This window comes from Emericellopsis atlantica (assembly GCF_019669845.1).
Source record: "Emericellopsis atlantica unplaced genomic scaffold F5Z01scaffold_11, whole genome shotgun sequence".
NCBI lineage: Eukaryota > Fungi > Ascomycota > Sordariomycetes > Hypocreales > Bionectriaceae > Emericellopsis > Emericellopsis atlantica.
In genome coordinates, this window is record NW_025764713.1 from 544,861 (window position 1) to 571,759 (window position 26,899).

General features: G+C 55.9%; 10 protein-coding genes across 10 annotated transcripts; 5 read left to right on the plus strand and 5 right to left on the minus strand.

The window, feature by feature from the left end:
- The first annotated feature begins 1,209 nt into the window (after nt 1-1,209).
- On the plus strand, nt 1,210-9,203 carry F5Z01DRAFT_653819 (phosphatase 2C-domain-containing protein). Its single transcript, XM_046263387.1, has 4 exons — nt 1,210-1,737; nt 1,841-2,585; nt 3,021-8,471; nt 8,527-9,203. The coding sequence occupies exons 1-4, from the start codon at nt 1,535-1,537 to the stop codon at nt 8,770-8,772; spliced, it is 6,645 nt and encodes a 2,214-aa protein (XP_046118989.1). The 5' UTR covers nt 1,210-1,534; the 3' UTR covers nt 8,773-9,203.
- F5Z01DRAFT_653825 (Alg9-like mannosyltransferase family-domain-containing protein) lies at nt 9,204-11,272 on the minus strand. The gene is made up of 3 exons (XM_046263388.1): nt 11,045-11,272; nt 10,516-10,984; nt 9,204-10,438 (listed from the first exon to the last, which is right to left on the minus strand). The coding sequence occupies exons 2-3, from the start codon at nt 10,976-10,978 to the stop codon at nt 9,243-9,245; spliced, it is 1,659 nt and encodes a 552-aa protein (XP_046118990.1). The 5' UTR covers nt 10,979-10,984; nt 11,045-11,272; the 3' UTR covers nt 9,204-9,242.
- Nucleotides 11,273-11,504: 232 nt separating this feature from the next.
- F5Z01DRAFT_681116 (Yos1-like protein) lies at nt 11,505-11,944 on the plus strand (the record flags this gene model as incomplete). Its single annotated transcript, XM_046265657.1, has 4 exons — nt 11,505-11,532; nt 11,586-11,645; nt 11,725-11,832; nt 11,889-11,944. The coding sequence occupies 4 exons, from the start codon at nt 11,505-11,507 to the stop codon at nt 11,942-11,944; spliced, it is 252 nt and encodes an 83-aa protein (XP_046118991.1).
- A 181-nt stretch (nt 11,945-12,125) lies between these two features.
- F5Z01DRAFT_73059 (uncharacterized protein) lies at nt 12,126-14,998 on the minus strand. Its single transcript, XM_046266696.1, has 3 exons — nt 14,657-14,998; nt 14,579-14,592; nt 12,126-14,517 (listed from the first exon to the last, which is right to left on the minus strand). Exons 1-3 carry the CDS (start codon nt 14,717-14,719, stop codon nt 12,468-12,470), a joined length of 2,127 nt encoding a protein of 708 aa, XP_046118992.1. The 5' UTR covers nt 14,720-14,998; the 3' UTR covers nt 12,126-12,467.
- A 2,735-nt stretch (nt 14,999-17,733) lies between these two features.
- Nucleotides 17,734-18,319, plus strand: F5Z01DRAFT_621264 (putative cystathionine beta-synthase; the record flags this gene model as incomplete). Its single annotated transcript, XM_046261192.1, has 2 exons — nt 17,734-17,820; nt 17,897-18,319. 2 exons carry the CDS (start codon nt 17,734-17,736, stop codon nt 18,317-18,319), a joined length of 510 nt encoding a protein of 169 aa, XP_046118993.1.
- Nucleotides 18,320-18,403: 84 nt separating this feature from the next.
- On the minus strand, nt 18,404-19,543 carry F5Z01DRAFT_653845 (uncharacterized protein). Its single transcript, XM_046263389.1, has 2 exons — nt 19,047-19,543; nt 18,404-18,997 (listed from the first exon to the last, which is right to left on the minus strand). The coding sequence occupies exons 1-2, from the start codon at nt 19,098-19,100 to the stop codon at nt 18,491-18,493; spliced, it is 561 nt and encodes a 186-aa protein (XP_046118994.1). The 5' UTR covers nt 19,101-19,543; the 3' UTR covers nt 18,404-18,490.
- A 750-nt stretch (nt 19,544-20,293) lies between these two features.
- F5Z01DRAFT_673616 (uncharacterized protein) lies at nt 20,294-20,983 on the minus strand (the record flags this gene model as incomplete). The annotated part of the gene is made up of 1 exon (XM_046264954.1): nt 20,294-20,983. The coding sequence occupies one exon, from the start codon at nt 20,981-20,983 to the stop codon at nt 20,294-20,296; it is 690 nt and encodes a 229-aa protein (XP_046118995.1).
- A 351-nt stretch (nt 20,984-21,334) lies between these two features.
- F5Z01DRAFT_73125 (uncharacterized protein) lies at nt 21,335-23,940 on the plus strand. Its single transcript, XM_046266702.1, has one exon. The coding sequence runs from the start codon at nt 21,590-21,592 to the stop codon at nt 23,735-23,737; it is 2,148 nt and encodes a 715-aa protein (XP_046118996.1). The 5' UTR covers nt 21,335-21,589; the 3' UTR covers nt 23,738-23,940.
- A 204-nt stretch (nt 23,941-24,144) lies between these two features.
- On the minus strand, nt 24,145-24,821 carry F5Z01DRAFT_620982 (uncharacterized protein; the record flags this gene model as incomplete). Its single annotated transcript, XM_046261173.1, has 3 exons — nt 24,145-24,600; nt 24,653-24,736; nt 24,789-24,821. The coding sequence occupies 3 exons, from the start codon at nt 24,819-24,821 to the stop codon at nt 24,145-24,147; spliced, it is 573 nt and encodes a 190-aa protein (XP_046118997.1).
- Nucleotides 24,822-25,638: 817 nt separating this feature from the next.
- On the plus strand, nt 25,639-26,801 carry F5Z01DRAFT_73441 (uncharacterized protein). The gene is made up of 3 exons (XM_046266756.1): nt 25,639-25,641; nt 25,818-26,621; nt 26,675-26,801. The coding sequence occupies exons 2-3, from the start codon at nt 26,122-26,124 to the stop codon at nt 26,727-26,729; spliced, it is 555 nt and encodes a 184-aa protein (XP_046118998.1). The 5' UTR covers nt 25,639-25,641; nt 25,818-26,121; the 3' UTR covers nt 26,730-26,801.
- Nucleotides 26,802-26,899: the final 98 nt, after the last annotated feature.

The following is a 26,899-nucleotide window of genomic DNA, read 5'->3' on the forward strand; positions in this document are numbered from 1 at the left end:
CAACCTACCTACCCTGCAGCTTGTGGCCCGTGGTTGAGGTTATGGTCCAGACAAGAGGTAGTAAAGACTGAGGTACTAGACTGTATTATGATTTTATCAGCCTTGTGCTTTTCTGTTTCCAAATAAATCCCAAGTCTTAAACAAAGGTCTCGTATTGCGGACTGTCCGGGAGCCCGCACCATATTGACAAGTCGGTTTGCTCTGTGGGCACAAACAGACGTGTGATAAGAAGGCGTCTTTTGGAATCTTCGCGAGCATGATACATCATTAATTCCATCATTTGTCTCGGGTGATCCTAGCGCACTCTATGCAGCGAAGCCATCATGTATCATGTCCATGACACAAGGACGAGACATTGCTGTGTTTCTGTGATGCAAGTCGGCTCATCCCTGCGAGGTAAGGCCGGATAGTCACCAAAATAACTAGCAATCTCCCCAAACGGTCGACCCGTGGCCCGGGTATAAACCTAATATCACAATGACGGGGAAGTGGCTGACAGGCTTTAGCGGCAGCTGGAGGCGGCGCGGGCAATTGGTGATTGTCTTTCGTCCAAAGGCTCATAGCTCAACTCAATCAATCGCGCGACACATGAGGTAAGGTACATACGTCGTGGATGCGGGCACGGATGGCGAAGAGTCGATGCGTTAGGAGCATTCACGCCGTCGCATCACCCATCCCTGGGCGGATTGCGCACGATAATCAATAACAACAGATGCCCGGGACCAACAACGCCTTGGACTGCAAGCCACTCGACCGCAGCCGCCGCCGTTGAGCGCCAATTGTTGTGACACGTCCGCCCACACCCAAGCCTCGTAGCGCGAGCACACCCATGATTCCATCCATCCACCCATCCATCCATCCGTGCTGCCCTCGTTGTTCGCTGCGCGCTGGCTCGCCCGGACTGCCTCGTCTCCGTCGAGCCGAGAGACTGGACTCAAAGGGATATCCTAGGTATGTTAGATGCTCAAATACGTAGCCAAAGTCTGTAGCGTAGTCTCTCGCCCGCTGGGTTAGCCACGGGAGCTTGGCTAGCCGTGTGTCGATTTCTCCAGACCCTTGTAGCTAGTAACGTTAGATTCTCCATATGTCCACTTCTCCATAGCAGCACTAATAGCAGCAGGAGCTGCCCGCGAAGCTCGGATCCTGGTCACGCCACCCTTGACCCAGGCACTTTGTGCTCTCTACGTAGCACTTACCTTACCTTTGACTTTGTAATTATAGGCGCTTCTGGTGTCAACAGGACCTGTTTCGATTACGACTGTACCTCGAGCCTCACAAATAGATGTGATCCGAAACCCATTTTCACTGAACAGTCTTCAACCGCCCTGCCTGCCAGTCTGTCGCGCATGCGCAGCCGCTGCACCAGCTCATCCCGCCGATTCAGACGCGACCGCCCCTCCATGCTTCTGGCAGCTCGAGATCTGCCAGACGCCACGCTCGTCGAACAAGTACATCACCGGGGAAACCTCGTCTCGTCTCGCCTCGCCTCGCCTTCGCCTAGCCCATGGGTGTCTTTTCTCAGAGACGGTGAACGATGAGCGAGAGCGACTCCCAGCACCAGCGCAGCCGCTCTCCGACAACCAACATCGCAGGCAACGCTGCCACACGGATCAGGAGAAGTGCTGACGACACTCGGACGACACGGACACCGACAGCCAGGTCGACGACCGCGACGACGCGCAAGGGCAATGCCCCCCAGCCGCTCGACGTCAATGGCGGCGGCCCTTCGCTAGACAGGTGAGAATGCCCATTGTCCAAATGCAGCTGCTGCGAGCTGCAAGCCCCTCCGGCTCTCGACGTTGCGCGGCGGCTAACGGCGCACGTTTCTTTTTCTATCTAGGGCACATTCGCATGGAGAACCGCTATCGCCTACGACGACAATCCAGACCACATTCCCTCCCTCCTCAGGAGCGGCAGACAACTCGACTCACCCTACTGCGACGACTTCTCGATCAACTGGCGACATCCCTGGCTCCCGACGCGATCTTCCAAGCTCTGAGCCAACACGCGCACCCAGAATCCAGTACAATCCCCCAACAGGCGGCATCATCCCCGAGGTTGCGCCCTGGATGTCGAACAGTGCACCTGACAACATCAATGGCAATGGATTCTCGACACCGGGCCAGACCGGACAATCGAGCTTCTACCACGATTCGAGCGATGGACAGTCCATTGCCTCGCAAGTCTCGCCAGGACGGCAACCCTCGCCGTCGCACCGCAGACCATCCGGCAGCCACCATGAGCTACCCGATGCCCACTACAGCTATGACAGGCGCCCGTCAGCGGCAAGCATCGCGACGGCGAGCAGTACGGGCTCGAAGACGAGCATGAATAGGGGTGGCTTGCGCAAGCTGCAAGGCTTCTTTGGCGAAGAGTTCCCAGGGCGCGACAGCTTGGACGGGAACAGCCTACATAAGGACCAGCAGGCTCGGTCCTTCAGCGGCAGCAAGCAATCACACCGGGGCAGGAAAGCGTCGAATGCGACATCGACGAGTCAGACACGGGACGGATCGCCGTCATCATCGAGGCCAAGGACGCCTGTTCCTGCGCCCGAGGTGGTTCCATTCTTGTACCAGGACAATTCTGTATGTGTCCCCTCCCCCCACCTCTTCTTCCCTATTTCCCTACGTATGTACCTCTCCTCTCCGTGCTCTTGTTGGGGAAGATATGCAAGCGCAATCGACCGCACTTGTAACGCGACTCAGACCGCCCATCCACAGCACCAAAATGAAGTGACAAAACCGAGTTGGTCGGCACAAGTCGCATTTTGCCCCGACAAAACCCATGGCTGATGACGGACTGCTGCTGCGCCCCACAGGGCCAGGCGGCGGCGGGCTTCGGCCTTCCCCATCAATCCAGATTCCAATCCACCCACCCGCCCGGTCGAGTTGGCCGGCGCTCATACCCACCCTTCCTCTCCTCCTACTGCACGCACGTCGCTGCGAGTGACACCTCTATCGAGTCCTTTCTATGCAGGCGTATAGTCCCTCGAGTTGCTGACCGCCCTCCCCTTCACGCAGGACATTGCTCGTTATGGCGAAGCACCCGTACGGAACAGCCTCACAGGTCTCGATCGCGATCGCTACCTGAACGAGGGGCAGACCCAGTCCCATTCCCAATCCCAGAATCCGCCCAAGACATCTTCATCATCCCGATCGGGCCACTCCATTGCGCACCTCCCCGGCCACAGGCACCGTCAGAACCGAAGCAACGATGATCCACGAGCCCTACGACCCACGATGAGCAGAGAAGAACCCAGCACAAGCGCTCAAGCCCCGGCGAGCACCACAATGGCGCGCGACAAAGTCCGCCCGCACGCCACCTTTCCCACCCGATCAAGGGGCCAGAGCCCGACTTCTAGTACAAGCAGCGTTGCGCCGGGCGGAGGCTCACCAGGCACCCATGGCAAGATGGGCCTGCTGGGTCGCTTGCGACAGCATCACCATAATCGGAAGGATCAGAAGGAGGGCAATGGCGAAGAGCGACACCACCGCAATCCCGCCGCCACAGCTGCATCCAAGCTCAGGAGCCTGCCGCAGTCGACCAAGTCGCTCCAAACAAAATCGAGCACGACAGACATGGGCCGCCGCAGGGAGCTGTCGCCATCCGCCTTACCGCCATTGGGCCCTACCATGACCGAGGAGTCACAGTTCTCCCTGGGAGCACCGGCCATGGATGGCTCCGCTCCGTCGCGCGCTGGCCCTTCTCGCGGTACCACCTTTAACAACAAATTTCACTTTCCCAAAATGACAAAGTCATCACAACGCGCGCACGAGGACCACGACGAGTCGATAGGGCCGACCGATCAGGGGCAACGGCATCCTGATCCTGGCGCCCTATATCATCTCGACACCAATCTCAACGACATGGAAGGCATCTTGACGCGGCCGCCGAGGCTGGAGCCGGTCGATGTCACGTTTCCCAACGACGATCGTAGAGAGTCGATTGCCTCCCCGCCACCCAAGGGCCGCTGGGACGCGCCTGATAGCTGGGCTGTGCGGCGTAATACGGACGACCAGTCGAACCACACCACTGAGATGGAAGAGTTGCAGAGCCCCCCACGACCAGACGAGAAACGCGCGCCCTACTGCATACGCATATTCCGATCAGATGGCACCTTTTCCACCCACTCGATGCCTCTGGACTCCTCTGTGTCAGAGGTGATCTCGCAGGTCATCAAAAAGACCTACGTCGTGGATGGTATCGAGAACTACCACGTCATCTTGAAACGCGGGGGGCTCATCAGAGTGTTGGGCAACAATGAGTTGCCGCTGCTCATCCAGAAACGCCTTCTTCAGCAGGCTGGCTACGAAGAAAAGGACCGCATCGAAGACGTTGGGCGCGAAGACAACAGCTATCTCTGTCGTTTCGAGTTCCTTTCGTCCAAGGAGGGAGACTTTCACTCACAAGCGACTGACAACGTTGCTGGCAACACGAAGCAGAAGCTCAGCTACGTGAACCTGACGAAACGCAACCTCGTGACGATTCCCATCTCGCTGTACCTGCGAGCCTCCGAGATCGTCTCGCTTAACCTCTCATATAACCTTTCACTCGACGTGCCCAGAGATTTCATACAGTCCTGCAAGCACCTACGTGAGATCTCTTTCACCAACAATGAGGCACGAAGGCTGCCCCTCAGCCTGGGCAGAGCGTCGAAACTCACAATGCTCGATGTTTCCAACAACCGACTGGATCAGCTTGAGCATGCAGAGCTGCAGTCATTGACCGCTCTCATCAAGATGAATTTGGCGAACAACCGTCTCAAAGCCTTGCCACCCTACATTGGCGCTTACAAGATGCTGCGGCATGTGACTGTATCGTCGAACTACCTCGACAGGTTTCCAGCCTTCCTTTGCGACTTGCCCAGCCTCAGAGATCTGGACTTGAGCTTCAATAACATCGACACCCTGCCAGAAGACATTGGGGAGCTCGGGAACCTGGAGAAGTTTCTCATCACGAACAATCGTCTTAAAGCTGTGCCCGACTCGTTCGCAGACCTGGTAAACTTGCGAGAGCTCGACATCAAGTACAACGCCATCACCTCCATCGACACCATCTCAGAGCTTCCCAAGTTGGAGATCCTCTATGCCGACCACAACTCCATCTCAGCCTTTAGCGGCAGCTTCTACACTCTCCGCCATTTGAAGCTCAACTCCAATCCTCTGAACAAGTTTGAGCTCGAACAGTCTATGCCCACGCTCAAGACGCTGAACCTATCCACGGGGCAGCTGGCAAGCATCGACTCTGCCTTTGCGCATGTACCGAATTTAGAGAATCTTATACTGGACAAGAACTATTTCGTGTCGCTGCCCGTGCAGATTGGCACACTATCGCGACTAGAGCACTTCAGCATCGCCAATAACTCGGTTGGAGAGCTGCCTGCGCAGATCGGTTGCCTGACAGAGTTGCGCCGCTTGGATGTGCGAGGGAATAATATATCGAAGCTGCCAATGGAAATCTGGTGGGCCAAGAAACTCGAATATCTCAACGCGTCATCCAACGTCCTGGAGCAATTTCCCAAGGTTGCGTCGAGACCGCCACGTGTGCCCGGGGAAGAACATGGCGGGCCGCCACCGACAGTCCGAAACGGGCCCTCTCTCCCCCTTGGATCTCTGTCCACGACACCCAGCTCAGAAGAGCTGTCGGATGACAGGAGGCCGAGCCAGGCCTCGAGCACCCTGCTAAGTATTGGGCCCTCACCAGCATCTGACCGTAAGAGCTCGGTTGTTTCGGTTTATGGGAAAGGGGGACGGCAGACTTCGGTTGTCTCAAGGTCTGGCACAGGGTCGACCGCAAACCCGGCTCCCGTGACCGGTCGAAAGGACTCGACTCTCTCGTCGCGAATGTCCAACACCTTTGCTGGCTCCCTGCGCAACCTGTCCTTGGCCGACAATCGTCTAGACGACGACGTTTTTGACCAGATTGCATACCTAGCGGAGCTTCGTATCCTCAACTTATCCTACAATGACGAGATCACGGACATGCCCCAGCGAGCCATCAAAAGCTGGCCCCAACTAGTGGAGTTGTATCTTTCAGGAAACGGCCTCACAAGCCTGCCCGCTGACGACCTGGAAGAGACCAGCTTGTTGCAGACATTGTTCATCAACGGCAACAAGTTCACAAACTTGCCAGCAGACATCTCTCGAGCTTCCAAACTGGCCGTACTGGACTGCGGCAGCAACCAACTCAAGTACAACATCTCCAACGTGCCGTATGATTGGAACTGGAACCTGAACCCCCAACTGCGATACCTGAACTTGTCGGGCAACAAGAAGCTTGAGATCAAGCAGACACACCCACCCACGGGTTCGACAGCTATAGCTACGCCTGGCATGTTCGAAGTCGGTTCGTTGACAGACTTTAGCAAACTCACTAATTTGAGGATCCTTGGCCTGATGGATGTCACGCTCACCCAGCCCAGCATCCCTGACCAAAGCGAGGACCGCCGAGTGCGCACATCAGGTTCGCTGGCCGGACATCTCAAGTACGGCATGGCGGACACACTTGGCAGGAATGAGCATCTGTCTGCTGTTGATCTCGTTGTGCCACGCTTCAATTCCTCAGAGACCGAGATGCTACTGGGGCTGTTTGATGGCGCCCCGTTGTCCATGGGAGGGTCCAAGATTGCCAAGTACCTGCACGAAAATTTTGGGCATATATTTGCACAGGAGCTCAAGAGTCTCAAGACGCAGGGCACTGAGACACCCGAAGACGCACTCCGGCGCGCTTTCCTTGCCGTGAACAAAGACTTGGCCACAATAGGTGTGCAGCGCACAGACGATCGACCTAGAACGACGCAACGAGTACACCCTCACAGCCAACCTCTTGTGATCAGCAAAGAGGACTTGTCGTCTGGTGGTGTTGCGACAGTCGTCTATCTCAAAGGCACCGAGCTCTATGTTGCCAATGTTGGAGATGCACAGGCGATGGTCGTCAAGTCCAACAACAGTCATGTCATGCTTACGAAGAAACACGATCCGGCCGAGCCAACCGAACGCTCCCGGATACGAGAGGCCGGCGGCTGGGTATCCAGAAACGGCCGGCTGAACGACAAGCTGGAGGTATCGCGCGCTTTCGGATACAGTGACATGATTCCCGTCGTCCAGGCATGCCCCTGGGTCAGTCAAATGTCGATCAGGGAGACGGATGAGATCATCATCATGGCGACCAAGGAGCTTTGGGAATACCTCTCGCCCGAGCTGATTACGGACATTGCTCGCGCCGAACGGCAGGATCTCATGCGGGCGGCGCAAAAGCTGCGTGACCTGGCCATGGCATACGGCGCGACCGGTAAGATCATGGTTATGATCATCAGTGTCGCTGATCTCAAGAGGCGCGTGGAACGATCGAGGACAGGGAATCGCGGCCCTAGCATGTCGCTCTACCCTTCGGGTGTGCCCGATGAGTTCATCCACCGCCCCCTGAAGAAGAACAAGACTGGCGTGCTGGACTCGTCGCTGAACCGACTCGAGGCAGAGATCCCTGCGCCTACTGGGACCATCTCCATCGTCTTCACTGACATCAAGAACTCGACCATGCTGTGGGAGATGTACCCGAATGCGATGCGGTCGGCCATTAAGCTGCACCACGAGGTGATGCGACGACAGCTGCGACAGATTGGAGGCTACGAAGTCAAGACTGAAGGTGATGCGTTCATGGTATCATTTCCCACGGCCACGTCTGCCCTACTCTGGTGTTTCGCCGTTCAGCTGAGTCTGCTTGAAGTCAACTGGCCATCGGAGGTTCTCACAGCCGCCTCTGCCGAGGTCATTCACGACAACAACGGAAGCGTCATCTTCAAAGGTCTCTCGGTTCGCATGGGTATCCACCACGGCGACTGCGTCAGCGAGACAGACCCAGTCACGCGACGTATGGACTACTTCGGGCCCATGGTCAACAAGGCATCTCGTGTATCAGCCGTAGCTGACGGCGGGCAAATAACAGTGTCCTCCGACTTTATCTCTGAGATTCAGAGGTGTCTCGAAAACTACCAGGACACCGACCGCCAGGGCTCCTCGGGGTCGGACGAAGGGTACGAGGAGGAGTATGCCAATTCCATTCGCAAGGACCTACGATCTCTCACGTCTCGAGGGTTTGAGGTCAAGGAAATGGGCGAAAAGAAGCTCAAGGGCCTTGAGAACCCTGAGGTCATCTACTCTCTCTACCCCCACGAACTTGCTGGCCGCATCGAGTACCACCAACAAATTGAGCGCCGGGACGACAACCCGGACGCTGTCAAGCCCCAAACCGTCCGGACGGGCCAGGGCGCCGATCTCAAGCCTGAGGTTGTCTGGGATCTCTGGAAGGTCAGCCTGCGCCTCGAGATGTTGTGCAGCACGCTCGAAGAGGTCCGCGGCTCTGGATTGCAGCCGCCCGAGACGGAGCTGATGGATCGGTTGAAGGCGCGTAGTGGCGAGATTTCAGAGCGTTTCCTGATGAACTTTATGGAGCACCAAGTCAGTAGGATAGAGGTGAGCGTTTTCTGCTTCGCATACTATCCATGACCATCACTGACAGCAACTACAGGCTTGCGTTACAACAATAGCAGTACGATACCTGGCCCGCTGCGACGGACCCTTGCACGAGCTTAACCAGCTTCGGGCACCCATGTCCGCTGTGCTGGACTTCTTTGTCCAGCAAAAGACGGAGCTGGAGCGGTATCGCACCTTGTACGGCGACTTGCCGCCGGACAACGCAATAACAAATGACGACGGCGATGTTGACGACGATGACGACGACGACACGGAGGGCAGCTCCACAGAACAGGAGTGAGGTGATGCGTGCGGCCTACATCCATCACCCACCACGCGCGCAAAGAACATACGACATGTGATCACTTAATTACTTACTACACCTGCCCACCACCACCACCACTGTACACACACACACTCGATGGGTGGTTCGGGGCACGAATGACCTGCATTTTGATATATTTTTTTTCACCACAACGCAAGCGCGCGCGAGTGATACCCTGTTTTGGATCACAGATACGTGGAAAAGGGTCACGATTGGATTCCCTACTTCACATGTGCTTTTGTCTGGCGTTTAGGGAGGGGTGCAGCTATTGGGATCAAGACAGGCGATGGAATAGGGAAAGGAAGGGGAGGGAATGGATGGAAGACCCCGTCCTAGGCCCTTGCGTATTCAGTGGCTGTGCATCGACATTGTCGCAGCAAAAGACAATACAAAGTGTGGATTTATTATGCCCTGATACTTGTAATACTCTCTGTTTCTTTTCTTGACTAGACATTGTCCCGTCTTCGCATGATGTTGATTTTGGGTGTCATCCGTGGACCGACCCACCAGCCACCGGTGAGAGCTCTTGTCCTCTCTCTCACCTCTGCGACCGACCTCCCCAGGCCGAGCACGTCAAAAGGCTGCTGCTGCTTTTCCTCTTCTTGGCCAGGCTTGAGAATCTCAATGCCGTCGTAGCCACTGACGACGCCTAGGATCTCCCAGTCGCCCATGGGCAGCGCACTCTTCTCCTCGAGGGCGTAGTCCAGCCTCTCCCAGAAGCGGGGATAGCCCAGCGTGATATCCCTCTCGGTCTTGTCGACGACGAGAAGTGCCCTCTCGTCGGGGCTCGCGGAGTCCGGATTCGCCAGTGCGAGGGGGAGACCATGGGGATTTTGGTGGAAGAGAGTCAGGCCGGTCATGCAGGTGAGCACGTCGGCGTGGGCGTACATAGGTCCGTCAAGGGCGGATGAGGGAGGGAGGAGAGAGTGGAGGTGCATGATGGCCTCGCCACCGGGGTAGTTGAGTGCCGAGAGGACGAGCATGGCCGATGAGATGGCGAGTGACAAGGGGAGGGAGGCGTAGAGGGCGTATGTGACGAGTCTGTTGGCTGTCGTGCGGGATGCGCGGGTAGTGATGTAGTCTGCGCCCAGGGCGGCGACAGCCGTCAGGGGCGGCACAGCGTAGAGGATGAAGCGCGTCTCCTTGTGCGGCTGGAGAGAGTAGACGGCGACAAAGGCCATGCTCGGCACGAACAGGGACAGGGCCTGTCGGCGGGTGCCGGCATTATATAGCGCGAAGACGATGAGGAGGGGCGTCAAGGGGTTGATGAAGAGGCGCGGCAGGGCGGAGGTGAAGTACCAGTGCCGGCTGGACACGCCCCAGTCCGAGGAGGATCCCTTGATGGCGTTGAAGTAGAAGCCCGCCAGTTCAGGCCACAGAGGCCATTGTTGCCAGAAGTACGAGTCGATTGGCACGGAGATGACCAGGGCGAAGAGGAAAGAGAGGATGAAGGTGGGGATGACGTCTCGCAAGGTGAGTTGCGACGCGAGGAGGAGGTGGAGGGTGATGGCGACGAGGAGGATGGCTGTCTCGGCGCGAAAGACGGTTGCCGACAGCGTGAGGAAGAATATGGCTTGCTTCCTGCGTCGCAGGGACTCTGCCGGGTTGGACTTTGGAAGGATGAATGCGAATGCCAAGGTCGCTGCGCAAGTCTGTTAGCATGATGGGCGTTGTAAAGGGGGTCCAGGTTGAAAAAAGGGGTAAGGAGCATAAACATACTGAGACCGAAGGAGTACATGTTCGGTAGCGTCCTGGTGAGATAGTACATGACGTGAAACTGCGTCACCTGCAGTAGAATCCACCAACGCGCCACGCCTTTCCCAAACGCTGAGGCCAGACTCTGCCTCAACATGAGCAGGCAGCCAACGTTGAAGGCCCCCAGGGTGCCCCTCACGATGGTCTGCGCATGCTGGAAGCCACTCAGCCAGATCAGAGGCTGGCTCAGTCCCGAGAGGACGACAGCGCCGATAAAAGAGCGCGGCACGGCGCCTGGGAAGGTAAAGTGATCGTACACACTGGCGAAGCGGGCGGCGACATTATGCGTGGGCGTGCCGTAGACGAGTATGTCGTGGGCGGCTTGTAGGTTGAAAGACTCTTCGACTTTTGTATGAGGTGCGAAGAGGAGGTGAAAGAGAGGTGTGATGATGAGGATGGCGGACAGTTGAAGATCTGCGGGTTGCATGTGAGCCTTTTGACCCATGATGTTGGGCGTGAGTGAGTGAGTGAGTGAGTGCGTGGATGCCCATACCTATCATGTCCATGGCGAAAGGGTGAGTGGCCTACTGCCGTGTGCGAGTTCCCATTGATGGACTGGAACGTGTAGACGATGGATTACAACGGGCGTTACTGCTAGGGACAAGCGACAGGTGCAATTGACAACGCTTCGGAAATTCAGGTTCAAAGGAAGCAGTGGAGTCGCAACATTGAAGCTCCAAGCTTCCTTCAAAATCCAGGGTCGTCAGCTCGCCGAGCTAAGTGCCCCTGCCCGGCCTGCCCAGCCTGACCGTCTGACGTACCACCTGCGGCCTACCCCACAAACGACTGGACTCGGAGCCTGGACGGATCGGCACAACCTTCCCCCGCACCACAGCCGCCGCCCAGACATCCATCCCACTTCCCAAGCCCAAAGTGAACCTCCCACTCCACATGGCAGCTAAGCTGTCCTCACGTTTCCAGATCGCATCAGCGTCGCCTCACAATCGCCCGACATGTTGTACCTCGGCACCCTTTTCTACAGTACGTCCTACCGGCAGCTTCAATCGCGACCTGGAGTTACTAATAGCTACCAGTTGCCGTCCTCCTCATCAACGCCGTCGCAATCTTGTCCGAGGACCGCTTCCTCGCCCGCCGTACGTCCCTCCAATTTCCCACTACCCTCCCCCGAATGACGCCCCTGCCATCAGAGCTCACACTGACGGAACGACCCAGTCAATCTATCTCCATCATCATACGATCCTGCGTTCGGCACCGGTACCGATGCAAGCGTAAAGGCAAAGGTGATCAACCTCATCGGCAGCGTACGGACACTGATGCGCGGTAAGAATTGGCCATCCTGCCATGCCGGACGACCTGTGGACTGACAGGGCGAACAGCACCACTGATAATCGCGAATACCATCATCATACTATATGAGCTGGCTCTGGGATGATTGGGCGGATTAATGAACTACGGAACACGGCACACGAAGCGGGGAGCATGGAGTACGGCGTTATAACAAGGGCGTCCACACATCCATCTGGCGTTACGACAAGTACTAGAGTAGCGACGCGAACACGCTTGGTACCAAATTAGCCACACTGGCCTTCGCTGTTATACATCCTTCGAAAAAGACAGACAGAGTCTAACTATGAGATGCTGGCAGACACGGCTCCCAACACAACGCCTCACCGCAAACCGTTCACTCCCGCTTTTCCCCTGATTATCGTTTGTCCCCTCTCAGTTACATGCCCGCTTCTCGCCTTGGTGTGCGTGCGTGCTGCCCGCAAATGCACGGCGCATTGTCAGGCTGCTCATAGACCAGAGTGCATCGATCAAAACAAGATGTGGTAAGAATGTGAAAACGCTCCCAGAATGCTGATCTCGTTGAGCATGTGCATTATTGTGATTATTCAAGCACACGCGCCGAAAGCCGTCGTCATCTCGCTCTCCAGGTGATGCCCGCCCACCGCTCCTCAGGAGAGCAGATTGCTACTCTTCTTCCTCCCTAACGCACTGCTTAGCCTGCTTCTCGGCTCAGACGTTGGCGATGAGTCGCCGTTCGCTGTGTCGCTCGTTCCAGGTCGCTCGTGCTTGTCGCCGCGCGAGAACATGCGCTTGGCCATGGACTTGCTGCCTCGCTTATGCCGGTCCAGGAACCCAAAGGGGCTCGATTCGCCGTTTTCTCGTTTCCGCGCCGACTCCTCGTCAGCTGCCGATTTCTTGCTTGCCGCAATGACCTTTTCATACTCGGCCTGCTCGTTTTGTCGCGCCTGAATCGTCGCCATACGCTCATCGTACTGTCGCTTTTGGTTCGCCTTCTCCTGTTCCTTTTGGTCCTTCTCGGCCTGCTTCATCGCCGCCTTGGCCGCCTTCTCGGCTGCCTCGCGCTCCTTCTTCTCCCGTTTCACGTCCTCTTTGGATTGCTTCTCCGACCTAGCAGGCTCGGGCTTCTCATGGATAGTGGGGATAGCAGCGGAGGGCTTTGGAGCGGTAGCCGTGCCATTCGTTTCGGCAGCAGGTGACTGGGGCGTTGCGGCTGACGAGATCTCGGGAGTGGTGCTTGCCCGTGTAAGCTCAATGGCCGGCTCAGGGTCATGGCTTGGTCGGATCGGTTGTGTTGTTTGTCTGCGCAGTGCATTCGACTCGGCCTTCTCCTTCTCCTTCCTCTCGCTTTCCTCAAGGCCTAGGTTTGCGGCCTGGGTGGCCAGTAGTACTTCTTCCAAACCTTCCTTCTCCTGTTCTTCACGCACTTTGTCGAACGTGGTTTCCTGGTAAAAGAGCACATAGGCTGTGGCCATGCCAGGCTTGTCGCCAAAGAAGTTGCGCACAAAGTGCTTGTCTACGGGCTCCACCATCTCATCGTCGAACAAGAGCCAGCCGCGGTCCTTGGTCTTGATAATAGAGACGTAATGACCGTGGTAGGCATTGCCACCAATATGGACAATGACAGCATACAGTTCGTAAAGTCTGTCGGGGTCCTCAGCCTCCTCAGTCGTGTTGAAGAGGCGGAGGTGGTATGGATAGACGACTCGGTGGAACAGCTTTTGCAACCGGCTGTAGTCCTCTGTGTATTTGAAGCGCTTCAAGTGCAACGTGAGCACCTTTGGAAGACGCTTGACCTTCATGCGTTTCTCAGCCTCCTCTAGACCACCACAAGTGTCGCAGTGAAACTTGTTACGCTCACAGAGAACCTCGTCGTCTGAGAATTTGCGCAAGCATGAAGTGACCGACGAATGCTCCTCGAGATCAATGGACAGATCCAGGAACGTCTCGTCACGCTGGGAGCCCGTCCCGCAACACAGACATTGCGTCTCTGAAGTAAGAAGGCCCTCGAAGATGTTGTGTACCCAGCCAGTGCCGGGAGAGTGCATGCCATTCATCATTCCAGATCCTAACGCATTTTGAACGGAGTCTTTCAGGCTGCTGTCTCCAGGAGCCGCCTCCAATTGCATCTTGCGCGCATTCTCTTCGACATTTGTGATGATGTCATTCAGCACGAGACCGTAAAATTCGTGCGCATCTTGGTGCATTGAGTTTCGGAACATCTCGTTGTCGCGCTTGAAGATCTCGAGGAAACGCTGCGGGCTGATGACACCGGTCCTCCCTGTGCTGTCCATGAGGGCTAGGAAGATGTCCTTGAGACCTGTGAATGTGTTCTCGTCCATACCATAAGCCTCCTTCCTTTCTTGCGCCAGCTCAAGGATCGGGCCTTTTAGCATGGCCTGCTTTTTCTTGTACTCCGGCGTATCGGGCTTGTCTTCTGGGCGAATAGTCTGCCCCGGGGGTAGAGCACCAGCGTTGATAGCAGCCCTCTGCTTTAGAGTCTGGGATGTAGTCAAACTCTTCTTGTTCCCATTCTGCTGGTTGGCGGGCGGCGCCGCAACGGCAGGCGGTCGGATTGTGACATTGACCCGTGGTCTGGTCCCATCGGCAGTCTCTGACGGCGAGAGGGATGGGTAGTTGACAACATGTTCCCGGAAGACTTCATTGAAGAATAGCGCCTGTACGATGGAGTTGCAATAGCTGCGTGGTGTTAGATCAGTATACTCGAGATTCGTTTCAAGGGTTTCGCGCGGATTCGTACCAGGTATTACCAAACTGTTGCTAGCGTCAGTCACTGTCATACACTCGGCAAATAAGTTCGCAGCATGTGGTAACTTACGTTCTCGAAGCCATAGAATCTATCGCTACCGTCCGTCCGGAGAGGTCCAGCGTTCTGTAGCATCTTCTCGAGGGGAGTCACCTCAGGCGAGGGCTCCTCCTTCTTCTTTGCGACCGCATCTTTGGCAGCGGTTGGACTCGGCGCCTGTTGCGAAGTAATGATTTGTTAGCAATGTTGGACTTGACGTGATAGGCGGACGGAGAGAATGCGACGCTCGGTCGCAATTCCCCGAACGACCCAAGGACGGCCTCGTGCACCCGCAGGGCAAGGGAAAATCCATACCGAGCTGCTCTTGATTTTACTGAAGAAGCCAGCCATGCTTATAAGCCGTGCTGCGGCGGGCGTGCGGTCGATCGGGGAGAAGCGCGCGCGACTTTGGGCATGCGGTTTCGGATGGAGATCAAGTCGAGACGCGCAGACGAGGTCCCACAGCTAGATGCCGCGCAAGACTGTCCGCGATGCAGTGCAGACCTGTCCAAACCGGCCAATGCAAAAGGTGTCGACACAATGAGCGATCGCTCGCTGTCTCTAGTTTTGTCCGGGGACAAGTGGCGTCGTCAACGGGTTGCGAAGTCTGGGGGCTGGCGGTTGGTAAGCTTGCCCGAGCCGGGTTTGGGACGGCTAATCACGTAGAATGGCACGTACGGTACGATAAGTCGCCGCGACCTTCCCCGCAAAGTGGAAGAGGCGAGTTCAAGTAGAATATGAATATGTAAAGAGAAAGCGTCTGACCGACAAGGACATGGAGAGAAAATGAGGCAAAGCAGAGAGGGAAGCGGCAAAAGGACAAGAGGCTGGACCAGGACTTGCTGCAGCCAAAGGCGGAGGTGGAAGGGATTGGGGTGAGTGAGGTGATTGATGGGATGGATCCGTGGCAAGAGGGCAGTTCGCCAGCGCCCAGACTCCAGTCAGAGCCAGGCCCTTCAAAGTCAGACTGGAGGCAGGATAAGGCCACCAACCAACCACCAGAAGATTTGGCAGGGGTCGGCCCAGGCGTTTTGGGGGGCGGCTACAGGGGCCTAGCTCGCTGTAAGCCTCCTCCAATGTCCAGTCGGTAAGGGACCGCCCCTGCCTCATGGCAAGGCTCCAGTATTCCAGAACGGAAGATGCAGGTGCGGTGCGTTCTACGTGCGGCGTGCGTGTGGAGAGGACTGAAGCGGACAGGCGGACGGACTAATACAGTACGTAGAGTACTAGAGGCTGCAATGCAAACGCCAAGACAGACCACCCCAGAGCCGGACAACATGGACTGTGGAGCCCCATCGTGGGATCTGGGTTCTGTATGGCGTGGGTTGGGGGGCTTGAGCCGCCTGTCGGAAGGTTCACCACCAGTCCTGGCTTCATAAGATATGACACTTCCAAGACGTATTATTCTCCGCCATTGCAATGCGAAGCGGTTGTTTGGGAGGGAAGTTGTGGCTTCGCGACCTTGGTTAATGCGCTTGTTCAGGTAAGGTACGTAGGCAAATGATGACTGCTTCAGCCCACGGCGCCAAGATCCGTAGAGCGGGGCGTCAAAACCACCGCCCACAGTGCGTCGTGACAGAAGCCAACATCGAACTCAACGGCCACTTACTTAGCCAGTCTGCCAGGACAGTACGAGTTTGACGGTTCCAATCAGTCGCACGACTTTATGCTGTTATCACTTACTCGACTTTGAAAGAAGCCAAAAGCAGAGCAACACAAGAACGCTCCTTTCAGCGTGGGCGGATTCGTACATGTACATGTTGCAAGGGACCTCCCTCCTCCGCACTCATCGGAATACATCCCGACGAACCAGTGCAGCGCCTGGATAATAGCGCTTGAACACGCAAACAAGCACGTACGTACGCAGCACCACGCGCGGACCCATTGAACAAGCGTGCTTGAGTCGCTGTCGCCTAATAAGTTAGCCGCTAGCCAAAGCGAAATGCTCTGCGTACGCGCTGCTTCCGCCTCCTGCCAGATGTTGGCTTCTTCAGTGTGAGCCTGAGCGGCTTTTAGGTGCCGAAACGCACAGGGGGCCCCGAGCTTTGTGCTTATTAGTTTCTCGACGCGATCGCTTGTGGCTTGTCCTGCAGGTCGACCATACATCCACAAGCAATAATGGGATGTGGGGGAATTCTGGATTGTTCAGCATTGTGTCAACTTGGGGAGCATCACTCAGGTCTGTGATAGGTACGTTGCGTAGGCTTCACCAACAGCACACCTGTTCGTAACACGCCGTTATGAACGCCATAGCAGTGGCGATCTTCGACAGCCCCCCTCAATGAGGCTAAAATGGCCAAATGGCCGTTTTTGCTTCAACTGGCCGTGCCCAATGTCTCTGCATCGAAGGCGAGAGCACTCTGGACTCTGGAGTTCGGTTCCCCGCGATGCCAGTGCGTAGAACTGTGGGGTTTGATCTATGCAACCCGTACCAATCAGGCACAGCCTAACCCACGATTTTGGGATCATGCTCTGCCGCCTGCGTCGAGTCGGGCCTTTGTGGCCCTCCTCGACAGACTGGTCCTGCCAACGAGACTTTGCGAGTTCGTTCGCCTGGGCTGCCATTTCACGCACGGCGTCTGATCTTACCCGGAAGTTAAGGATGTGTGTGTACAGCAGACTGAGCATGGCTGTGGACAACGTCATAAGTCTCACAATTCGCCGCTGTGGCTGCAAAGCCCCTCTTCCGCTTTTGGCGACTGATGACTTTCACAGGGCTCGCCAAGTGAAGCCCAAGTGGATGCATCAAGTTGAATCGCACTGTAAAAGCTGGGTGTGTTGAATGCCTCAGATCCCCGCGTTAGTCCGTCATATATCAACTCGATACTGACACTGTACGTACATTTGAACACACGCGAAGTTCTGGTGCGAACAAAGGCCACATGCTAACGTTAGACGAGCGTCTTCCCAGCCTCCAGAATGGCACCGGGTAAGGCGAACCCCTCGAAATCAGGGCTGCACAATTGTCAGATCAGGCCCACCCATTTAGCATTGCGAGCCATGGAAATCCCTGAAGTTAACCGAGCCAACGCTGCCGCATCATCATCTGCCTTGACCCGTGATAGCTTCGCTTCAACCGAGTACGCACACATTATCCATACTAAATCGCAATGGCGTCGATAGCAACGCAATCCGGCAGCGTCGCTGCCGTCACCAGCAGATTCCCCAACTCCAAGTGGTCATCACGGTACCGCGGGGTATGTTTCATGGCCTTCTCATCCACTACCAGGCAACCAAGACGACTCGGACAACTCGTAGCTGACATATCACCAGGCCACTGTAGAAGATCTCGACCCGCCGGCGGCTCTATCGCTCAATCCCTCAGATGCCATCTCTCTGGCCCTTCTGTCCGCATTCGAGCGCGACTATACCCACCTGACAATCGTCGACTCGGAAACGCGCGCATTGCTGGGCTACATCTCGATCCCGCACCTACAGTCCCTCCTCGACTCTGGCAAGGTGAAGCCCGAAGACCCCCTCAGCGCTGCCATGACCCGGTTCCAGCGCAAAGGGCGCAAGTACAGCGTCATTACGATGGACACACCTCTGGAAGAGTTGGAAGCCTTTTTCAGGGGCAACAAAACGGATGGCTGGAGCGAGGAATTCGCGGTGGTCACGGATGAGGCAAGACGATTCGTTCTAGGCGTGGCTACCGTGGGTGACCTGGAGCGTTTTGTCGAGAGACGGCCGGCGTGAGATACCCCAGACTGTAGACATTGGTTCTTGCTCAAGTTGTTTGGCGTACATGTAGACCACAAAAAGGCTACCGCAGAATTATACCGTCTGTGTATATCTGTTTGCAATAGTATGTGAATGTGCGCATGCCTATATGTGGGTGTGTATATGTATATGTGTAAATGTACGTGTCTAACCCAGGTAATCATAGACCAACCGCACGGCAGCCCTGTCCGAACCCTTGAGCAGGACAATGTTGCGGCAGTATCGCCTCTTGCCGTCTACCACCTGGAAGCCCCAGATCTGCTCCGCCGTCCAGCCGTTGGTCTTGCTCTCGACAAAGCTCTGGAGAAACTGGCCGTCGCCGCCCTCCTCCCAGCCCTTCTTCAGGTGCTCGTCGGTGATCTCGTCCATGGTGACCCACCTGGTCTTGCCCTGCACCTCGCCAAAGAGCCAGTCCTTGTGTTCACGGAAGATGTTGTCGAGGCATCGCTTCTCGTGCGTTGAGCTGAGGCCGGAGGCGGATTGCTCAATGTCAATGTGAGTGACAATATCGGTGGATGTCGCGGGCGGGCTGGGCGGTGCCTCGTACTGATTGACTTCGAGGCTGATGGAGGCGACGCCTATGGCCTTGCGGATGAGAAAGCCAATGCCCTGGAGGACGAGGACGGGCTCAATCGAGTCGGAGAGTTCCTTGTTCTGTGCGAAGTGAGCTGGAGTCTTGCCATGTGGTTTCTTGTCCACGTACCAGCTGGTACTTGCCCGTGAGGTTCTTAAGGGTCTTCTCGGGAGGGGCAGCCATGGTGGCGGGTGCAATTTCGAATAGACTTTTGGTCGTCTGGCACAGATTGTCAATTTGGAGGGGTGTTGCAGAAGATCTAGCCAGGGACTCGTGGTTTTCGAGCAATACTCCAAAGGTCGTTTGAAAGTTGGGGAAAACGAGACACCTTTAAATCAACAAGCGTCGTCACAAGCGCCACCACTTTGCGTGTCAATGCAGGCGCCTCACTGCGACGTGCGCATTCACTCGAGCGAAGTCACCCACCGCCGAGGCACGACCTCCTTCCCCCTCAGGTGCCAGTGACCAGTCCATATGACGTCCCCTGCCCCGCACCACCAGGCGAGCTAACGTTAGAGCTGTTTTGAACTGTGCTAGAGTACGTATTTACCATGCTTTCTTGGATCGATATGGTTTCATATTGCGCAACACAATTCGTTTGGCAGGGAAGCAAACGTTGTCGTCTGTTGGAGCATAATGATGCGCTCTGACAGGTGAAGCCGCGGTATGCCTACTAGTATCTTGCACGGCGGCTTGCTTGGCCATCATGTGAGACCGACTCCACCAGCAGGGCGGGAGGAGGGGTTGCATTTCCCCAAAGGACTGGAAGCTCCATGCCCTGTTCTAGTGTTCTCCGGGGTCCACCATCGCTTCATCAGGCTCTGGCGTCGCGAGCCTATTTCCCATTTCAACCGTTCAACCAGGGGGTCGACTACAGTCTACAGCTAGGTCAAAGAGTCCTGACTGGTCGACAGCGAGCTGCTAGCTAAGTAGACGTCAGCTGCCTCGGCATTGACGAAGCACGACTAACCTACAAGACGGTCGCGAACCGACCAGAGGCCACCTGCGCTCAGAGATATCGAGAGATGTTCACGGTTAGGACGGGCAACGTGGCAGTCCCGGACATGGTCGATCCCGAAATCTGAATGTGATCAGCAGAGGCAATGGCCTAGCCATCGACAGGTCCTCTTTGGAAGTTGGGGGCATGAACTCAAGCACTTCCATGCAGACGCTCTACGTGCCACCAAAGAAACATGATACACACAAAAGCTAGGCAAAAAGAAACAAGTTAAAGATGAGACCTTTTTATCTATTCAATCTGAGTAAGTAAAGCCTGGATTCGCGCTCCCTTGGAACCACTTACCAAAGTTGCACCCAACCACCAACCGCACCAACCACTCCCGTTTGTCTAGTTCTATTTCGCAATCACGAACGCATTAATCCATGCACCCTCTAGAGCCGGCAGAGCCTACGCGAATAGCGTTCCTTCGGCGAATACCATGCGCGGCTAGTGTCTCCCTTCGCTCCAGAGATGGTAGGTTGCTGGTGCGAGCAGGCACCGTCTGCTGTCGACGCACAGCGCCGGCAGAAACTCGTTCCTCGCCATTGTGAGAGGTGGACACAACTGGGCGGCCATGTGTGGCTCGCGCCTGAGGAGGCGTTCTACAATGGGCACGCTGAGGAATGGTCAGCTTTTGCGCAAACAAACGCTGAACGACAGGCTCATTGGGGAAGTATGAGGCGACAAACTCTTCATCGCTCTGGCTGGTCATGCCAGCCTCCTCCAACATGTCCAGCTCTTCCCGCGTTCCATGGATTATATGGACTTTGTGGGGCTCGCGCTTGATGTAGGGATTTGGGTGCTGGTACAACAGCTTGTCCGGACCGAAGTGCCAGTCACCGGCCAGCACACGATCATGGCCCTGACGCTGGGCATGCATCCTGCGCCGAGCATCAACTTGCGATTGGACAGACTCCCAGCGGTCTCCCTTCTCCAGGCGCTTGACCGCCTCTGCAGCAATATCCATGGCATGAGGATCCAGTGGAGTCTCGACTTGGACTTGCTCCTCTTCTGCGGGCTTGGGGCGCTGGAGCCAGGTCTTGACCTTTCCTGTGAGAGACGGCATGACTGTTTCTTTATGTCAGCTTGGGACGAAATTCGGTGGGTCTAGAGTTCGCAACTGATCTTTGCTTGGGTTACAAGGAGAGATCAATTGCGCTGTACCTTGAGCGAGTTGTGTTGATGGAGAAAGAAGTTTTCTGATGCGAGAAAATCTTTGGTGTTTTACGCGCACACATAGCCTCACTTAATTCCGTGTTTGCGGAGTTCTCAAAGGTCTGGTTGTGTTCTTTGTTGATTTCAGGGGAACAAAGAGTGCAGCCGGCGGACGGTGGTCGTATCCAGGGAAACAAGTATTTGGGTCGATGAACAGACTGAGCCACTCGAACCAATACTGAAATGTACAGACTCGGCCAAACATGAACTTTGCATTGGTTTCAGAACTCCCGGAACACATTGGCAGATGCTCGAGAAGCAAGGAAAGAGAGGTGTTCTGTTCGAAGAACCACCCTGAAGTCCGAATGAGTTCTCGAAGTATAGTCTCTGTTCCGCGTCGAACAGCGCATTTTTTTTTTTTTTTTTTTGCCAAACTCGATGTCAGTATGGCGATCAGGGTGATTGCTTTCGAGAACAGTGGCTTGCCTCGACGGACAGTTCTCCCTGTGCTCGCGCCATGGGCCTTCACTGGTTATATAACACATCCCTCAACTCTCGGACTTCTGGATTCCTTTCTCTTTCTTTTTCATTGCATAACTTCAATACTTCACGAACCAAACAGACTTCGGAGCTCCTGCAGTGCAGCTTACTGCCTTTGCTTCGGAGTTGCCCACACAAGACAACACTACACCACACGGATCGCCCTTCGTCCCACACAACAGCCAACATGTGTCGCACTCGTTACATCTACGAGTGCGGCCACCGACGGGACGAGAAGAACGGTTCCTGTGGATTTGACACCATATGGCGCAAGGCCCTCCTTGCAGAAAAGCGCCACAAGATCACAAAGGTCCGAAAAGATCGTCTTTGCCGGGCCTGTCGGTCCAACACGGATGAAAAGACAGCAGATAGGGCTAGCAAGACGGCAAAGAAGCATCGCGAAGACCACCACAAGCGGCGTGACACGGGAGGAAAACGAAACCGTGAGGCTAGGAATGAGGAACCCAACATTCGTCCCTCTGTCGAGGAGCGCCATCGGACACCTCCCGTTCCACCCGTGCCTATTGATGATGGCTATCGCAGCAGGCACAAATCAGGCCAGTCTGGACGCTCGCAAAATTCTCGCCGCCGCATGACAGAGGATGCTCCGGAGCGACAAGATGAACATATCCAAGACGAAGACCCGTGGAACATCCCTCGTCCCGAAGCTCCTGGCCCCTACACCGAGCGCGTGGAGGATTGGGTGTACAGCACCGACGACCCCTCTACCATTGGCTTCGTCGGCGCTACCGCAGCCAACGTTCTGGATGAATCGACTGGCAAGATTTATGGCGAGGAAAAGGAGCAGGAGCCCTTTCTCCCAGCCCGCGCATTCTGGCCCAAACCTCAACGACGATCCAACCCTGACGGTCCCACGCAGGGCCCTGTCAACGTTCACCCCCGCCCCGCAAGCTCTGTCTACTCTGCTCGGCCCGGATTCCGAAGGGATGCCGAAGACAGCATCGCCAATGGCCAAGGCAGATACGATGATGGCCAAAGTGCCGTGGGCACGATCTGGGAGACAGAGTATCGCGTTGACTCTGATGACGAAGCACCTCCCGTGCCTGCCATTCCCTCTGGGTTTGTTGACCCTTACGACACGACCAAAACGAGCCAGAATGATCCTTTCTACTTTGACTTGAAATCACTCGTAGGATCGGAGACTGCTGCTCGCGTCCTAGGAGACGAGACGGAGAATGACCAGTGGCCCACGGCCGACAACTCATGGCCCGAGCCGCTTGTCATTCCTGCTGACCGCCGCTCCATGACCACCAACACCGAGATTGGGTACTTCCGCGACCTCCGCATCGAGCACAACCGCAAGATGAAGAACTACATTCCACCAGAGGAGCGCGCCCGCATGGAGCGCGAGAACTCTCGCAAAATGGAGCAGATCAAGGAGGAGTGGCGCGCAAACGCAAGGCGGGTTTCCAACGAGACAGAGATGATGGCCCAAACCCAAGGTAGCTCATTGTCTCGCTCCGTGACAGATGAAACCGCGCCAACCTCATACAACACAACGCCTGTGAAGAGGAACCGAGCCACAGCCACACAGGCAGACTTAGAATACCCTCGTAAGTACAACTTGGCAGGCGCTCTGCGTGATCCTCGCTACCACGGGCGCATGAATCCTGGTATTAACCCCACGCCTTCGAGCTGTGGCAGCCAGGTCTACTCGCATCCCCGCAAACCGCCCGTCGTCCCTCAAGCACCCATTCCAGAGGAGCAGAAGCAGAAGCAAGACCATAGAACGACAGTGGAGACAACTTGGTCGCAGATTCTGCCGCGCGATCCCAAGTATGATCTTGGAACAGCGCGAGGCCCGCTCCCCATGGTGCGTCCGAAGGACATCCGACGCTATGAGCGCGAGGAAACGGCGAAGAAGAAGGCCGAGAAGGCCGAGACCAAGAAGAAGGGCAAAAGTGACAAGAAGCCCGCCGTCTTTGGCCAGGGCTTCCTCAATGCTCTGGGCATGAGCCGCCACGAGCCCTCCCTCGAGTCCTTTGCTTGTGCAGAAGCCACTCGACATGACTCACTGCACAGCCAGAGCACCCAATGCTCTCACAAGTCTGGCCGGTCCAGCAATAAGTCGCACAAGTCCTCTCACAGCAACAAGAGGCGTTAGACAGCGCGCAGACAGACATGGTAAGTCGAGCCACGATTCGACCCACACTGACTTTTGCTAACAGATTTTCTTTTGTTTTTGCTTTACAATCTTGCTTGACTTTTCTCGATGGAACAAAAATAGAAATCAGAAACCACATAAATCAACCATATCGCTAGCGCATAATCACACATGCTTCCCCCCAACCTCGAACTCATCTTACATGTGACGTCCTGTCTTCCAACGTGTCTTTCTCTCTGACGATAGCTGGCATGCGATGCCAAGCTATACGTCTTCATATTGTCTTTCAAAATGTGATGCGGCAGCCAATGGCCCTCGTGGACGGCATCGCCTGGCGCGATAATGTGGTAACTGGTGATTTGCAGCTTCGCACGCATCGCCAATCTGGAGGCCCCAGTAATGGGCGCTCACTGGGCCTTGCCGTTCTTTTGCCCCGTCCTGAACTTGACAAGCTCGGCCTGGACTTGCTTCTGCACTCGGGCCTGCAGCTCAGGCCTGTATCCGAAGAAGAAGAGGATCTCCAGCCACACGAACATGGGCGCCAGGAACAGCGCCTGGATGAGATTGTCCAACAACGCAGGTGCTCTCTTCTCGAACGCGCCGTGGCCGACAAACTGCGCGACCCAGCAGAAGACGTGCACCGCAATGGCCGCCTTGAGCGTCACGTCGGGGCACTGCGCGCGCCAGTAGTTTGAAGCGGCTGCGGCAGAGAGGCATATGGCCGCGAGGGCGAAGCCGGCCACGGGCTCCAGCAGAAGATAGAGCGCTGCATAGGCGGTGGCACCAATGGTCCCGAGGTTGAGTGGCAGGTTCGGGACGGTGAGCCAAGAGGGTGTTGGGATGATGGTTCCTGAATATGATGCCTGGGGGCTGTCAGAAGTGAGGCCATAACGGAGAAGTGGGGTTGAATCATACCAAGGTGAAGCCTGAGAAGAGAATCATGGGCACGCAGAGGATGTGGATGGCCACATTGACCTTGTTGTGGTGATAGGAGCCATACTGCGTCATTAGCCAACGTACGCTGGGGTGGTACCATGTCCCTTGCGCTTACAAAGACCAGTTGACGCTCGAGGTCGAGCGACATGATGAGAGATGGGTGTGCGTGATATGAGTTCGAGCTTAGTGAGGCCTATCCTAGCCTAAGTAGCTATCCCACGCCCACCCGGACCGAACAGAGCTTATGAAGGCAGCTTGACACGTGTCGTATGCGTGACCATGCAAAGAGTATGGGCGATGGACAGAGCTGTCGCAGACCTGTAGCCGTGACTGATGCCGATGCGCAGAATGACCGCTGGCTGCGAGAACAGGGAAGTAACTAACAATGGAAGCAAGTGAAGAGGGACGGGGAGGAAATGGAGCTGCCACTCCGGGCTCGACGGTGAGGTGTCTATCTGATGAGGCGCAGCCAATCAGGGACCTCGGTCTCGGGGGTTTCAACTTTTCCAATGGGATTGGGCTCGGCAAGCTCGCGGTCGACGTGGGGCCCAACACTTTGACTCTGGGCAGACGAAGCTAAGCAGTCTGGAGACCAGATTGTCATCATGGGTGATTTAGGATTGAGTGCATCTGACAGAACGCAGTATTGACTTTGCATCGAGGTATTTCTTTCTGTAGAACCTTCGCGGCACTATCTGTCGTGCCATACACACGTCACGCGACACTAACCGAATGGAAAAGGCAGGAAGCTATCAGAATGCTCCTTCCGCTGATAGAGGGACATCATTGTACAGAAGGCCAGAAATCACGAGGAAGCCCAGTCATCTTGCATCTCGCACGGCACGATGCTTATTCCTTCATTCTATTAATTAGTATTGCTAATGACTTCCGTTCGATATTGGCGGATCATCAAGCGTCGGAACTAGCCGTGCATGCGTGAGTTTGTGCACGTTGGGCAGAGGTAAAAGGTACGTACCTTATTTTTACTTTTGAGCCAGACCTGCGCACGGACCCTCACACTCACAACGAGGTGCTCCGTGGATTTCTGCCCACGGCGAGCGCGCTCGCGCCAATCATTCTCAACTCGTTCACCGGCGCTTCGACCACGCAGGCCACCCGTCTCTTTGTTCACTGGTCCGTCTAGCTTATTGTCGCCTTTGTATTCTATCGCAGAGTTCAAGGCTGAAGGAGTTTTCGGCCGACAGCTTCTTCTGCTGGGGGGAGAGCTGAGGCGCCGCGTCCCCGAGCAAGAACGTCCACTCCAGCGCAATCACCACCACTCTCGACGTGCGACCATTGTTGCGGACCACTGACCGAAAGGCCGGCTTCCGACAACCTGCGCATCCCGTTTGCGCCCTTGACGACCTTTGCGCGGCCAGCTGCGCCATCCTCATCGAGCGAACCCCTCCGAACGTTACGCTGAGCTTCACCGACAGCCAACGCCCATCATGTTCTTCCTACGCAACATGGAGCGGCGCGTGACCCTCCACCCATCCTTCTTCTGCAAGGACGCCCACGATCTTGTTATTGACAATCTACTCCGCGACGTGGAGGGATCTTGCTCTGGTAACTACTACATCATCTCCATCATGGACACATTCGATATCTCAGAAGGACGCATCCTTCCCGGGACTGGCATGGCTGAATTCACCGTCGGGTACCGCGCTGTCGTCTGGCGGCCATTCAAAGGCGAGACGGTTGATGGCATCGTCGTCTCGGTGAACCCCCAGGGCTTCTTTGCCCAGGTCGGCCCGCTGAAGCTGTTTGTCTCGAGTCACCTGATCCCCGACGACATCAGGTGGGACCCGAACGCCACGCCGGCGCAGTTCACCAACAACGAGGATATTAACATCACCCCTGGGTCATCGGTACGGGTCAAAATTCTGGGCACGCGAAGCGAGGTGGGCGAGATGTGGGCTATTGGCAGCATCAAGGAGGACTACCTGGGGTATGCAGCCCCCGTGGCTGGACGTATCATGGCCAAGCTAACTGGATTTTTAGTGCCCTGCAAGACGCGAGCGAGACCTTTGGAGGAGCCGCGTTGGATGAGGACTAAGCGGTACATTGAGGCTGATTTGCGGCTCCCAAAAAGAGATTGTGGCGCGCCCCATGCTGGAAGAATGCTACGGAGCCGCGAGATCTTGGGGGCTTAACGCTGGCCCAGACGCTGCTGGGTCGGGACGAGACTACAGCTGCGGTTTCATTGCCTGTTCTGCTGCTGTCTAA